The sequence below is a fragment of the Centroberyx gerrardi genome, chromosome 2 (assembly GCF_048128805.1).
Source record: "Centroberyx gerrardi isolate f3 chromosome 2, fCenGer3.hap1.cur.20231027, whole genome shotgun sequence".
NCBI lineage: Eukaryota > Metazoa > Chordata > Actinopteri > Beryciformes > Berycidae > Centroberyx > Centroberyx gerrardi.
This window is the reverse complement of record NC_135998.1, coordinates 21,230,334-21,245,351: the sequence shown is the minus strand read 5'-3', so window position 1 is coordinate 21,245,351 and position 15,018 is coordinate 21,230,334. Positions and strand designations below refer to the sequence as shown.

General features: G+C 39.8%; 1 protein-coding gene across 1 annotated transcript in view; it reads right to left on the bottom strand.

Moving 5' to 3' along the window:
* arhgap24 (Rho GTPase activating protein 24) overlaps positions 1-15,018 on the bottom strand; it is an 81,584-nt gene that overhangs the window by 54,855 nt on the left and 11,711 nt on the right. Inside the window, exon 2 of the mRNA XM_071901033.2 lies at positions 13,801-14,036. Coding sequence (XP_071757134.1) covers positions 13,801-14,010 — 210 coding nt within the window. The 5' untranslated portion in view covers positions 14,011-14,036. The remainder of the gene's footprint in view (positions 1-13,800; positions 14,037-15,018) is intronic.

Genomic DNA, 15,018 nt, shown 5'->3' with positions numbered 1-15,018 from the left:
AAGATCTCAGCCCTTTTCCCATATGAAAAGCTGCTGTTATATACTGTATTTAAAAGGGAATTAAGTAATTTATGACTTATCAACTTCTGTCGGCAACCAAGGAACGACATCAACAGGTCTCTGGCACAGCTTACAGTGCCTGTTATTGACATACACACAAAAAAATCACGTCAAATTTCACAATAGAGACGATTAAGCTAGCTAATTAGAGCGAAGATCCAACAGAAATGTCTAGTGAAGAGGTAATATATCATGATGCAAAATAGGCCTACTGTAATAATATAGTATTGCTTTGTCATTTGCTTTTTTAGCTCAAGAACAGCATGTGTTGTGACGCCGGTCGCTTGCTCATAGCACTGTCAACCATCTTTGAGCAGTTGAAAATGCAAGGATGAGGGTTGTTGCTTGTTCCAAAACAGAGAGTACAGGCAGGAAAGAGGTTTTGAAAGCCAAAAGTACCATCACCTGGGGAAGTAAGTAAGTAAAAATCTTAGTTAATGTACCTTTAAGGGTGAGTTCTGTTCTTGGTTGTTTGTAAGACCACAGAATTAAACATTGCTTCCTTTTACAGCTCAGTTTCCATTTGCTGTTTTACTTTTTACTTTTTATGATTTGATTTCAAGTTGTCTGCATGGAAAAGGAATTACCAAATGGAATGTTTTACTCAGTAATTTTGCAGAACATACATGGTATATGTTAGCCTTAATTGAACTGAAAAGAAAATAACCAAATATATAGAGTTAAATGTGAATCTGGTAATTCCATGGACACAATTAATGCCTTCTCTTACAGTCCAGTTTGACCTTAGTTTCTGAGAAAATTAGAAGGTATTTCTTAGCACTACACTGATGCATACATGGCAGCCATTCAGCATGAAACTAGAGGAAAAGTGTGTGGTCTGTCAGAGTCAAGGTCATTATAGATACAATTCCCATAAATAACATAAAAACAATTTTGCAGATATCATGGAAAGTTTACTTCACAAGTGGGTACAGCCATGAAGAATTACTATGTAAGAAAACCTAGAAAATACACAATTAAACTTGGGCTATTGCAGAGAAGCATAACCTAATTCCCTGGGAATGATGCTGTCAAACTCAAGCTTTTACCATCTTGTGACAACCTGTTACCATCGTAGGACAACTACAATGTAGTAACTTGAATTGATGAGTAATTGCTTGGTAATTTACCATTCTTGCCATGTTTTTACCTGGCAAATACCTGTTACTTGACTGTAAAAATGGTTCCTAGCAATTCTACCCAAACTAAACATAACCAACTTTAAACCGACCCTTTCTGCATTGACACTTAGCAACACTTGAAAGCTTAGCAAGTGGTATTTCACTTCATTAACAACTTAGACCTTGGTGCCACAGCATCTGCCAGTCATTAGAATGACCTCTATCTAGGTTAATGCTAATGTAGACAAGATGTGCATCGGTGACAACATCAGTGTTAAGGACCCACAAACATTAACGGGATCTAAGGGGAGTCAGTTTCCTTCCTGGTGAGAGAGAGGCCTTTAATGAGCCATGACTGTGACAACCAGGAAGTGGAAACCCTACCTGAGGCCCCAGATGAAGTGCTTTAAGAGGGGTTATAAAGATGGCACAGACATGCTCCAAAATGGAGGAGTGAGGGAGGGAAAGAGCTTGTTTGATGTGGTTGTCAGCAAGAGAATCTGCTTAGCTTCAAGATCTCGGGAATAAAAGCAGCAACATTAAAGGCCAATTTTCAAATGACACAGTTGTTTCATTTATATGCATCCTGTGGCTTCCAGGGAAACAGGAGATGACATACAGTATATGAAAAGTATACAGCAATTCACATATATTTACTTCTTTTCTTTTTTTCTTACTGACTCTGCGTGTGTGTGTGTGTGTGTCCGATTACGTGTGCTACTTTGTATATGCTGTCAAAAGCAGAAGTTCCTCCATACTGTAAAACCACAAGACCACTGATGTTACTCTCCTCCGCCTCTTAGCCGCAGCCACACTTTCCATAATGACATCGCCCATGGTGGCCTGTTGTTTGCTGCAGACAAACCCAGCCACAGACAGAGCAATATTTACCCAGCCCACATTGGCCCGGCCCAGCCCAGCCCAGCGGAGTGAAAAAAGCAATCCTGGGGTGTTTTCTCTATTTTTATATCGTCGTTAACTAGGGTGATGTCATTTTTGGAAACACTATAATGACAAAAACCTAATTATCTTTTCTTTCCAATGAGAAAGATATACATACATAAACAAAAGGCACACAGAAAACTATGTGAGAAAAGCCACTGAAGGAGCCCAGCCTTGTTGTGTGGGGGCTGAGGCTGAGGGCTTTCAGGAGGGTCAGATCTCAGTGTGACGGCACGCCTCACTGCCCCCTGCAGCCTTGGCTGTCTAAATGTACTCATTAACCCTCAGATCAGACAGACGCTCTCAATAAAGCAATGGGAAGTCGCTGTGGGACTAGCTTGTGGATAAAAATATCACATTATATGCTATCTACTGCATGCATGTCGTTCTAGTGGCTGGCTTTACCACAGAGTCATGGTGTCCCCTCTACATGAGAGATGGATGGGGTTTCAGAATAGAAAGGCATCATTATGTCACTGGCATTTCCCTCCAAGATGGTCTCTCTAGCATGAAAAAAAAAAGACATGTTCTCCAGTGAAAAAACATGAAAGCCTGAAGTTCAAGTTAAGAGATAGCCTGAGTTTGTTAAATAATGATCCTGAATGGATAAATGAGAAAAGGGACATGTGGCAAGGTAATGAAATGCAGAGCAATCTCGTGTGGAGGAGTAATGGATTTCAGATTACAAACAGATAAATTTGAATGGCCCCTGCTCATACTGGGGTCAATTAAGCACAAGTCATTGGTGTAACAGAGGCCATTTAAGAGGTCATTAACCTTGGCTGGTTGATCAGCCGTCCTTTGGTCCAACAATTACTGTTCTCCTGCTTCAGTGGCCTCTCTGTCACTCAGACACAGGAAGTCAAACTCAGCGGGAGACCTGGAGGTGTCAAGTAAACGTTTTGCCTCTGTGGACTGCATTAATATGTGCATGTGTGTGTATGTCTGTCTATCTGTCTATGTGTTTGTCTTTATCCAGTCTCCTTGTCTGTGTCTACATCTCCCTTTGCCTGTATGAGGTGTTACCTATAAGAGTTTGTTAAAGAGGCAAGGAGGTTGCTCTGCTCTGATCTCTCCAGTGAGCGTCATGTCCACCACTCCAATAAGTGTCATCATCCATCCTCAAGTTACATATCTAAACCAGTACTGCTTTTTAAAAAGCTACAAATAATAGTAAAGAACAGTATCGGAACCTCTTAAAGCTAACCTTTTAAAAAGCACTGGCAATTTCCGGATGTAATACAAACTGAGGTTTCTTAACTCATGAAATGCAAGGAATTATATAGTGTTATATTATATAACTGTTAGAATTTTAATTCAATGTGAAACTGAATAGTACACAAAGACGGATGTCACATTGGTCTGTTTTTCTTTCGGAAACCATCCAGTTTCTTCAGTCCAACAGGAAAGGCCAGACCAATTTACCCAGCAGTCTTATAAAAGTAGGGGGACAGAGATTGGGGGGGGACACAGTCATCTTGGCATGTGGAAAAAATTTAATACCTTAAGAGCTGTATAAAGAGCCAGAATGCAATGGTTCAAGAATGTTATTAACTTCTAGTTTCCATTACCTATATCTGACCTAATTAATTTGATTTACTTCCCAAGTCCTCCACCTCTGGGTTTTACACGTTTTCACCTCGTGAGTAACATCTACTCTATGTCATATTTTGTCAGGCCTTAGCCCAAAATAATTAATAATTTCCAACCTGTATATGACTGTATGAATAACTCCAACAGTTGTATTCTTTGATAATTGTATGGACAAGTTAGCTGTGCAAATACACCGACTCCAACACTGTACATTCTCAAGATGTACTGAGTAACTCATTAGTGTCGAGTTTCTCCTCTGCAGTGCCGAGCAGAGTCTCTCTGGAGAACACAGTTAGCTTTGATCCCTATGTGGGAAAAACACAAATGACCCAACTGATCAAACTCTCTGTCTCCATGGTCGTGTCATTAGGTGCTTTTTATAACCTTCTCAAAGGTAGAGTATCCCCCCATGCCTTATTGGGCTCCCTAGGTGTGACGTCCTCTTGGAGCTATAGCCTGCATAAGATGATTAGACACAAAGCACTGTGACACTGTAAGGGCTTCTTTCTACAGCATGAGCATACTGCTGGTCATACTGCACACTGAAGGTCGTTAGTTTCAAGGTTTCCCTCACTTTCTCAACTTTTGGCTTCTTCTGTGCAGTCAGATGAACATGATGAGGGTCTTTTGAGAATAGAATTATGGATGGCAACATGGAGGCTTGAACATGCAGATCATATGTGTATATATTTGGAACAAACCTGTTGTGTGAGCGCTCTATAAATAAAGTTGACTTGACTTGACTTGACACGTTAAATCTGATATCATGGACAATTATGTACTTACACTAAAATCGAAGTATGAGTTTGACACGTTACCTGTGAAATTAGCTTATGGCTAGTTCAGCTGAAAATCACAGCTATATTCTTGCCTTCAAACCAGAGCATAGCTGCACATTGTTCTGGCTTGTAAAGTATACAAATTACCAATCACTAACAAAACAGGGAGAAGCCAAATTCCTACTCATCAACTAGCCTATTGTTGCTCTGTAGTTAGGCGGGGTCCCTTATGAGTGATCAACAACCAATATTCGGGAAAATAATACTAAAAATAACAAATATAAAATAATAGTATGGCATCTTCCCGGATACCTTAATGATACATTTAAAAAACTGTCACAGCATTGTTTCATTAAACCAGGGAGAGAGGAATAGATGACTAAAATCACCTAATCTCCCAACAGACTGCTTAGACTCTTACATGGTAGTCCTGGGGAAATAAAATGCTAATTAGGTACTAAGAGAAGATATAGCCTAGACATTTGACTAAAGATAGATCCTGTGAAATGATGATATGATGATATTTAGTTCTGCTATACCAAAGGTAATGAATGAATGGTTAAGCAAGGTTGGTTGGTTGGATGGCTGGATTACAGTAATGAAAAACACATGATGCTCTCCTTTAACATAATGATGACCTGGTCTCAACTTTAACATCTGTAGTTCAAGGTGCAAGAAGTCAGATTTTTATTACCCCATAGAAACAAAATGACCATAATATATCTGGAGTGGTTGATAGGGTTGTTGATCAATACCAGTGACTCAATGATTACTTTCCAGGTGCTGAGATTTCTGGCTTTCAAAACTCTTTTCAGACCGTACTCTGTTCTGAACAAAAACTCCTATAAAATATCATACCAGACACAACTAAATCCTACAAAACTACTGCAGCCATTTTGTATTTTTTTGTGGTACTTATCCAAGGTCAGATGTTTATTGGAATTTAAAAGTCAATTTATTTGATTGTTTGATTGATTTACTCATCAGCTAGACTGAATTTCTGGAGTCTCTGAAATACTGATTCTTCATGAGTTGTTGTAATATGAACCATGATAAATATGAGACGTAGAGAGGGAAATTAAATAAAGGTAGAAAATAAGCGTAACAAATGAAGAGAAAGGGATGTGAGTCATGAGAAAGATAATATATTAGACTATAATAGAATATAAGAGTGAGAGTTACAACCAGGTTATGATGCAATAGACTTTTATCTGTCTCTAATCCTAATTACACGTCATTTCCTTCTCTTCTTTAACTGCATTCATCCTCTCCTCCTTCACCCCTTCTAGTCCCGATCATTATTGGAAGGAGTTGGTGATGTGGAACCTGAGCAGGAGGAGGGTGAGGGAGTGTTGTTATTATCACAAACTACGTAGATAATGTCCTTGGAAAAGAAGAATACATTATTGAGGCTATTCAGTTATTAGTAATCATATCTGATAGATTGACACAGCAGAGAGCATTGTCTCATACAGGCTCAGTCAAACTAGACAAAGGAGAATAAAATGAATGGTGCATAAAAGTGACTTCTAGAGAATGCAGGCAGCACACTGATGAATACACTAATTGTCCATGAATATATAACCTCTTTAGCCTGCATGTTGCATCACTCAGAGCCACCAGTACACAACAGTATTAATCATACTCAGTTCAGTAGTTAGTACAACAGCACTGCTCTATCCTAGTGGCCAGTCAGAGTGATGGATGATGTGTGACTCCTTTCCCAGCCCACTTCTCCGATTTGGCAAATTATAGTTCAATAGACAGATATTCTGTCTGCAATAGAGATATCAGACAACTTTGTCACATTGTATGTAGTTTTGTCAATAAGTTCAAGTCTGGATGAAAATAGGAGCTTTTCAGTTCCACAAAATATCAAACTATAGTACTTCTCATGATCACTGGACAGTTCTTTGTAGTGATACAGTTATGTCACATCGGACTAACACACCTGGCAGTGTAATGCAGGACAGACAAGTCAGGTGCCCTAGTTACCCCAGAAACACCTTTGGACTTAGTTGATGGATAACTGTGTGCTGTGGGACTCAGACAATGTGTATGTGTCTATATTTCCATTCCCCTCTCAAGTGTTGTTGTCATTTCGAGGCTTTTGGATTATATCCGGATCCATATTTTTTTTTCACCTATGGCAAAAAATGAATGGGATTTTTGAATCCCGTTTGACATACAAAGTTATTACATATTACTGAATTTTTAAAAACAACTTTGTGTGACAACCATGGGGTGGATGTTGCGTTATCCTCCTTACAGTCTACTGTAGCCTATGTTATCTTCGCTTCACAAAGCCATGACACGCTGAGCTGCTGCCAAGCAAAGTATGGCTAGGGATTTTCTACTGTTTTTATTGCTGTGGTGGAAGTTTTCTGTAATAAAGAGACTTGGAGAAGAGAAGTTGTCTTTCTGTCGTCTTTATTGCTTGCAAGCAAGGCACAGCGTTCACCCAACAAGTGTGTGAATCAAAGAGCGAAACAATGAGCTTTGTCCACCCTTCTTATAATCATGTAGTAGAAACAGCCGAGTCATGAGAAGTCCGACACATTCTTATACTTATACTTATACACATTCTACGATTAGGGTGCATCTGTGCAAGACAAAGATAAACGGGCTAAACTTTCCAGGGTCATCTTCACACAGTAGCCATTGTCTCAAGCCAGTGGAAACGTACTGAGAGCAGACAACACAGAATTAAGACAGTGCTTAATGCATAGAGAAATAGAATGGTATAATATAATTTCCACTACAATTGCAACTTCAAAACCCGTCAGAATCCACCTCAGCAAATAAAGAAATGCATAACAGAGGAATACTTGCAAGCAAAAATAATCAAGATTAGAGTTGGACGTAGTTAAATCCCTTATTTGGGCCGAAGAATTACGTCACTTTTGAGAGGATTATATGTTGGTGCATGTGCCTTTTTATGTTTACAGTAAGTGTGTGTGTGAGAGTCTGTCTGTGTGTGTATGTGTGTGTGTGTGTGTGTGTGTGTGTATGTGTGTGTGTGTGTGTGTGTGTGTGTGTGCTTTTTGTCCTTGTGCATGTACAGTATGTGCTCCAGCTTGACGTACTCTTGGTGGTAACTCAAGCCCTCGCCTTCTGGCTGCCTAATAAGCTCTCTGAACCTGATGTCTGGAATTACCTTGCCAAGACATGATATAGGGTTTATACCAGTCCTCAAGCATGGCTCTGATTTATTTGTCAATCACAAAGATTTATAGATAAGACATCTGGGATGCAGGATGCAAGCTTTCACCACTGAAACTCAAGAACTGAAGTTTCAAAGATGGAGATCTAGCCATGTAAATTTTAAGCATCTAGTTACTGCCCCAAAACATGAGCATACCTTACAACATATGCCTTATGGTTAATACACAGCTTACTACACTGGAATAAGGCCATTGGAAAGTGAAGTATTACCCATTCAGTCAGACAAGGTCACTGGCCCTGGCATACCAGCTTGGACCCCTGCTGTGCGTAAAGCCAGTGTGTGATTCAGCTCTACACACGCTCCTGTACAGACTTCCAGTTCATTGTATCCTGTCACAGGTAGTGGAGACAGTGGCAGCGCTCAGAAAAACACAGAACTCTGTCTGTTGCAAGTCCAGTGAGAGTTGACTAGCAGAACATTTCCACCAATCAATGCAGGGCTTATTAGAGACAGTCCCCTTGAAGGCGTCCGAGGAATCATTTCTTAGTCTGTTTAATCAGTCTGTTAATAGGAATATTGACAGCCAGATCTATCTTCATCAATGATTAATGTTTTCCTGCTCTGATGTATGAAGCCTACTTAAGAAACCACATTTGTGCCAAAAATCATCATGTTAACATCAACTGCAGAAATGGGCATTTGGTAAGTAAGTTTTGTCAAAGTATGTCAAAGATGATTTCAATTTATCTAGTCTTTTAAAAATTAATGGGCAAGCCCATTTTACTTTAAACAATTAATGTAACGGTAAAGGTCACACCAATGGTTCTGCTGTTAACATGTTTCATCAAAACAGCAGCAAAACACCATAAATTGCAGTATGAATAATTAAAGAACTTGAATGGCATTTCTTTGGTCCTGTTAAATGCCAAGGGCAGAGGGGTTCAAGCTCCTGCAGAAAAACAAAGGATTTTCAGTGTGTTGTTATTGATGTAGTGAAATTCCTAATTACTGTAAAGCCAACCACTTTACTTCAGCCCGAGTTCAGACAGTAGCCCTCTCTTTCCATGAATATTAACCAACTTGTGAACTTTGTTGTGGCTGGAATAGTGATATCCTTATTACATTTTAATTTGTGTTCCATTTCATAATGTATTATAATAAAATAAATCAGCTCAGTGTATTCATTCACAATTCTCTCATTCATTCATAATACCTTGCTTAATTCATAGCCATACTGATAAGATGGTAAATGGTTCGGATTACAATAATCATACCATTTCATCCACTGAATGAGTACAGTCTTTGTTTATGGCTCAGCCAGATGACGTTTGAGTATGTGTGTGTGTGTGTGCGTATCTGAGTGTGTGTGTAGGAGTGCATGCACACTTGTGCGTGCATGTGTGTGTCTTCATAATGGGCTGAGCGAGTAAGGGCAGGCAGACGGCATGTTGATGCCAAGCCCACACGTGCCGCGCCCCGCGCACGCTTCAGTGACCCTTCACCTCCATCCGACTCCCATTCTTGACATTCCACCCGTGGCTCAGAGAGGCTCGGCCTGACGGCATGGGACATGTACATGATCCGTTCCAGTGACGACAACAATACACTGTCACTAAGAACATTATGTACTCATCTTCTTGAGGTGGCTTGTGCATCTCAAAAACATCAGAATTCATATCAGCAACAGTGAAAACAAAACTTCTCCTCATCAGACTATAAAGTGAAATTACCTGTATATTATATTACACTTACATACCTGTAAGTGTATGTTGTGTCTTTGCATGCATTTGTGTGTATTATGTATTATGGTTTTCTATTTGTATGTATTTGTATGTGTCTGTATGTGAGTGTGTGTCAGTGTGTATGTGTCTAGTGCATATGTGAAAATGTTTATGCCTGAGCGTATTAAAATCGCTCCTCATTATCACCTGTTTGAGTTACTTCTCTGTGTGTTTTTATATGTGCATGTGAATGTCCACATCTAATCCGTCCTGGCTTTGTCCTGTGCCATGTTTCTATAGGCAACAGAGAAGGGCAGATGTTCCTGCTCCTAAAGCGGAGATAGCAATTAGGCTAACGGGGCAGGTAACAAATGGAGTCATCGCATCACATCAGAGAAGTAATTAATAGCCAAACTAAATATGGCTCCACATCATCACATTTTGTGGTTCGTGCCTCAGGACAGGGTGTTATAACTGCACTGCGCACATACTGGAAGTGCAGACACATGTATGTATTCTTTTTTTGTCTCTTTCTGTCTCTGTCTGTCTGTCTGTCTTGATCTTTAATATCAGTTCTGCTATAATTTGAAGTCAGTGTTCAGGAACAACTTCAGTCTAGACTCTCTCCAGTTTGCCCTACTTGTGTTCTTTCTCAAGTCAGAAACCCTAGACTAGTTGTCTTGTATTCTGTTAGGTGCTGTGTTCTGTTTGGGTGCTGTTTTTTTGTGCTGTTCCACGCTGTTCTGCTTTGGAGGTCATGGAGATTTAAGGACTTTGAACACACTGCTCTGTGACTGGCCTAGTTTTATTGAAGTTTTCCATTGTAGACAAAAAAGTAGCAGTTTTACGAATAAGTATCTGAAATTTATGTTGGCTTCATTTCAGAACTAGGCCAAAGGATGGAAAATGGCAACGCATAACACAGTCGAGTGTTCCTCAGGTAGTTGAAATTGTAGGGCCGTTAATGAATAACATTTCTGGGTGGATAAACAGAGAGCAAAAAAAAAAACATGGGGAAGGGTAACAAATTGGTTCCTGTCATTTTCTGTAAATTATTAAGAAAACCTGCTATCCAGCACTTGCATCATTCCCTAAGCATATTCACAGCACAGAGAACTGGAGCAAAACAGAAGCTGGTGCTCCTATAAGACCACAGTCCTTTTTACACACAATGCTTAAGAACAACAGCTGCCCAGGAATAGCAGTGAAGAATAACTCCTCTCCCTGTGTCTGGCCAGCGGCCCACCTTCAGGTCTGGAGCTTTCACCTTGAGAGCCTTCCATTGCAGAGCTGGTCTGGGTTTGGCTGCGCTGAGCTTGCTGGGAAATCAGCCAGACAATGAACCGTGGGTGGATGAGCAGAATTAAGATTGTACTTGAGGACATTTCAAGCCTGCAGTTTTCCCTGGAAAAATAGACTGTTGTTTGTGGAGCAGGTTGTGGTCAATTGTGAATTTTCTGCACAGACGAAGAACAGGATCTCTGAAATTAGATTAGTGATGTGCTCACATGCAAAAACTTCAACCTGAAGCTCAGTTACAGTTTCATTAGTCTACAGTAGTTTATGATCACTGTATAATTGCAATGTGTAGTATTAGAAATGCAAAACCATATTTGATAATTCCAAGTGTAGATTATAATGCAGCAGCAATCTGAACCATAAATTATTCTTACGGTAATACAAAAATGGGTGGTATAATCCACAGTAGCCACTGCATAGATTCCAATTGCATCAGTTGTCTCATTGGCATGCAGAGAATTACTGCATTTATAAAACATCAAAAACCCAAAGATCAACCCTAGTTGAGGAGGAGGAGTAAGAGGAGGCTACAAGGCAAATACTGTCAAATCTACTTTTGAAGTTGATGCTAAGTAGGGGGGAAATTAAGTTGAAAAGTTGCCCTGATAAGATAACTTGACCAATCAAATAGCTACTGCAATGATGTTCTGAAAGAATACCATCTGATCATGATGTTCAGCTACATTACACTGAGAGGACGCTGATCAAAGCTCAAACTGAGCTGAAGGGAAGTGAAGATACAGAAATCACTATAACTACTTCATGCCTTAATCAGATAGCAGCAGCACACATCAAATGTAATCACAATTTTTTACTTATGTTATGTACTGTAAGGGCTAATTAGCATCGACATGGGATCCAGTGCTCTCAGTGACAGATGCTGTATATTGCGTGGCTGTGACTACCACTACAGCTATATGAATCTTGTTTTTTATAACTTTTTATGAATATCTTCCAATTAAGAATTTGTCTGTAGCACTGCGAGGTATGACACTTCATTTGTAAAATTCACAAGTTCTCACAAGAGTGAGAACAGTAGACAGCTTATGTTACAGCTTCTTAGAATATCTGTCTCGCACTAGACTCCCTCCTCATATCCCACTTCTCAGCCACCTTTTAATCAACTCATATTGAAACTATACTTGTTCTGACACCTAGATTAGTCAGAACTGTTGCTCTGAAACACTGCTGCTCTCAAGGACTCTGCTCAGCCGTTCAAATGATTAAAATAGGCCTCGGTAAGCCGATCGTGTGATATCCAAGGAGATTGAGTTGCCCTAATTTAGTATGGTGGATGTTTGGTTTTCTTTGCTGAATTATGTACATATACGCCTTTTTCTATCACTTGTAATCTGCACTCAGTCGTCCTTGGCTCTGTGTTATTGAATTCTAGCTGAACTAATCCCTGGCTTCAACTCCTCCTAAATAGAGGTACACGATTAATCAATGACAACAGAGGCTAATTTGTCTTCATCCCAGTTGTCGATCTAACTCTATCTAAGATGTAGTTTGATAAAAAAAACAAAAACATGTGCAGTGGCTTATCACTGAAGTGACTTGTTGGAATTACTTCAATATGTATCCCTTCTCTTCCGGAGCTCCACATTTCTGGGGTTTTCTGGGGCTTCTTCGCTCTGTCTGCACATGCCCAGTGAGACAGGCTGCCTGGTTACAGTAACTTTAGAGACGGCCTTATTATCTGCATTACTCATCGCCTGCTGTTCATTAGACTAGTTGTCTGTGTTGGCTTCAGTGTAAGCAAGCACACAACAGTTTACTCTGTCAGACGTGTGCAGTCAAACATAGTCAAAACAACCCGGCTAATCTGAATCAGTGTCAGGTCTTGTTATCTTATGTGGCTGCAAGATGCATCTGCTCTTTCGCCCCTAGGCTTTCGTTGTCTCAGTGACACGGCATTATGAATGTTTGAGAGTCTGTTTTGTGATTAAACTTGTGTGATATTTTGGAGAATGCACACACACACAGACACAGACACACAGACACACACACACACACACACACACACACACACACACAGACACACACGCATAAACACACACATAACATTTGCTCATTTGTTTGTAAAAGCTGAAGGGACTAGTTTGCATATACAGCAATACACAATGATAGAATTGACACAGAAACAGAAGCTTCAAACAGAGACCAATGGTCGTTATACAAATTTATTTCACATGTAAGACCTTGTGGGTGGAAATGCAAATCTACTGTATATCAACTGTACATTTGTGGAAGTAAGTAGAGAAAGTGGGATAGAGGATTTCTAAGCCAAGGATGTTTGTTACGTAAGTGACGGTTAGAGGATACAATCACCACTTTACAAATGACCACTATGCATTCTCGGCTTTTTAACAGAGCTATCCTCTGTTAAAAAAGCTAGTTAGTTTTGCACTGCAAAACAGTTAACTTATCATAACTTAACATATCCCTTTATCCTTTGGTAATTAAGTAGGTATTCATTTTCAAATGTTGGTGTGAGCTAAAGAAATAATGTGATACCTTGTAAAAAGCTACAACTATTATTAGCATTAAAACTACAACTAACTTAAAGTTGGGACCACTTGGTTTCATGAGGCACAAATGAAGTGGATTATAGCAGACTCAACAGCAATCTGAATTCAGACCATTTAGCTCATATTATTCCCAAATAGGACTCTGGCGTTTTCTCCCAAGTATTTTTGACATGAGTTGTGCCAACATGGGGGGCTTAGTGACAAGTAGGTCTACAGGATATCAGCATCGTGTGGCATAAAAATCTCCGCCCAAAATTCACTCTCTTGTTTAACCTGTACATTTACAAAGAGATGAAAACCAAAAACATTTCACATATATCTTTATTTTAGTTTTGTTAGTAGTAGCCACAAGTAGCCAAGATAGTTTTAGTTCAGGTTTAGTTTTTCCATAAAAGTTGTATTTTTGTGTCAGTTTATGACAATGCTTTTTAACAACTAGTTTTTGTCATAGTCTTAGTTTACAATAATAATCTTAAGCCGTAGCTATATCTATAATAGCTATATATCCCTTTGTTCTTTGAAGTCATGCTCAGAAACAGTATGTAACCCCGGGGCATAGAGAGTGTCTGGTAGGAAAGGGTGACTTACCAGGGCTTTGGTCTCCTCCTCGTCTTTGTAATAGTAGAGCTGGTCCCCCCGCAGTACAAACCAGCGAGTGTGCCAAGTCTTCACAAAGCCCCCTTGCTTCCTCAGCCACCCACACCTGATGACGTTCGACCTTCCCTGGCTCGGGCCCTGGGTGTGGGCCTGGCCTCCACTGTGCTGCGGGCTGCTGTGGGACACAGACTGGTCTTCCATTGCCAGGTCTGAACAGCAACTCTAATCTGCAAAAGGTTAAAGAATTTTGATTTAGATTTGTCCATCTTGCATCCTATTTGCAAGCAACCTGGAAAAAATATGAATGTAACCTGACTATAACCTATTTAGAGTTACAGAGATAGCACTGATTAATAAGTCTGTGTTTCACTGGGGATCAATATAGCAGCCATGTGCTAGTGAAATAAAACATTCAGTCAAAACAGGAAATTTGCCTTGGGTCAAATGTGCCTGTTCAACATTACACCAATGTTATTTTCCTTTTTTCTGTTTGTCGTATTCCCCATCGTTGTGCTGCATGTGTTTGAAATTTTCCAGAAAAGCAAATGTGTTATGGAGTGTGAGGCAGGCAGGGAGATACATGCTAGTTCAGCGTTGTATGAGACAAGGACGGGAGTGTAAATGTGGGAGGAGGAATTCAGAGGTCAGATAACAAGACCACAGGCTAAGCCTCCAATCTCTTTTATCTGTCTGCCACTCACCTACCTCCTTCTCCTCCCTCCCTCCTCCTTTCTTTGTCCCTCTATCTTTCTCTCACCTAGCTATTGATGTTGTTCCTGCCTGCCTGTCTTTCTCTGTCCCGGTCTGTCTCAGTCTCATTTTCTGTCTGCCTTCTGCCCCCTTTGAACCTTCTACCATTTGAACTGACTAAGTTTTAATTGATGATAATTGATTTAATGATGATAAAAACCTTAATTCAAGTGCAAACAATAATCATACAATTTGACGTAGGTGGTTCACACTTTTAACCTAATAAAGATTGATTCAGTAGTCACTGTTGGTGTTCCTCTTTTGATCACATACTCAAAAAACAAAAACAAAATAAAAGCCAAACAGCAGTCATAGAAGACAAAGATCCCCTGTCTACAACAATGAACAGGCCACTTGGAAACAAGGATGATCAGTTAAAGGTGCAATAAGGTACAATAAGTAAAAGTTTTAATAGACAAGTTTAGTATTTGGAAAGGTTAAATGTTCCTATTCGCTACT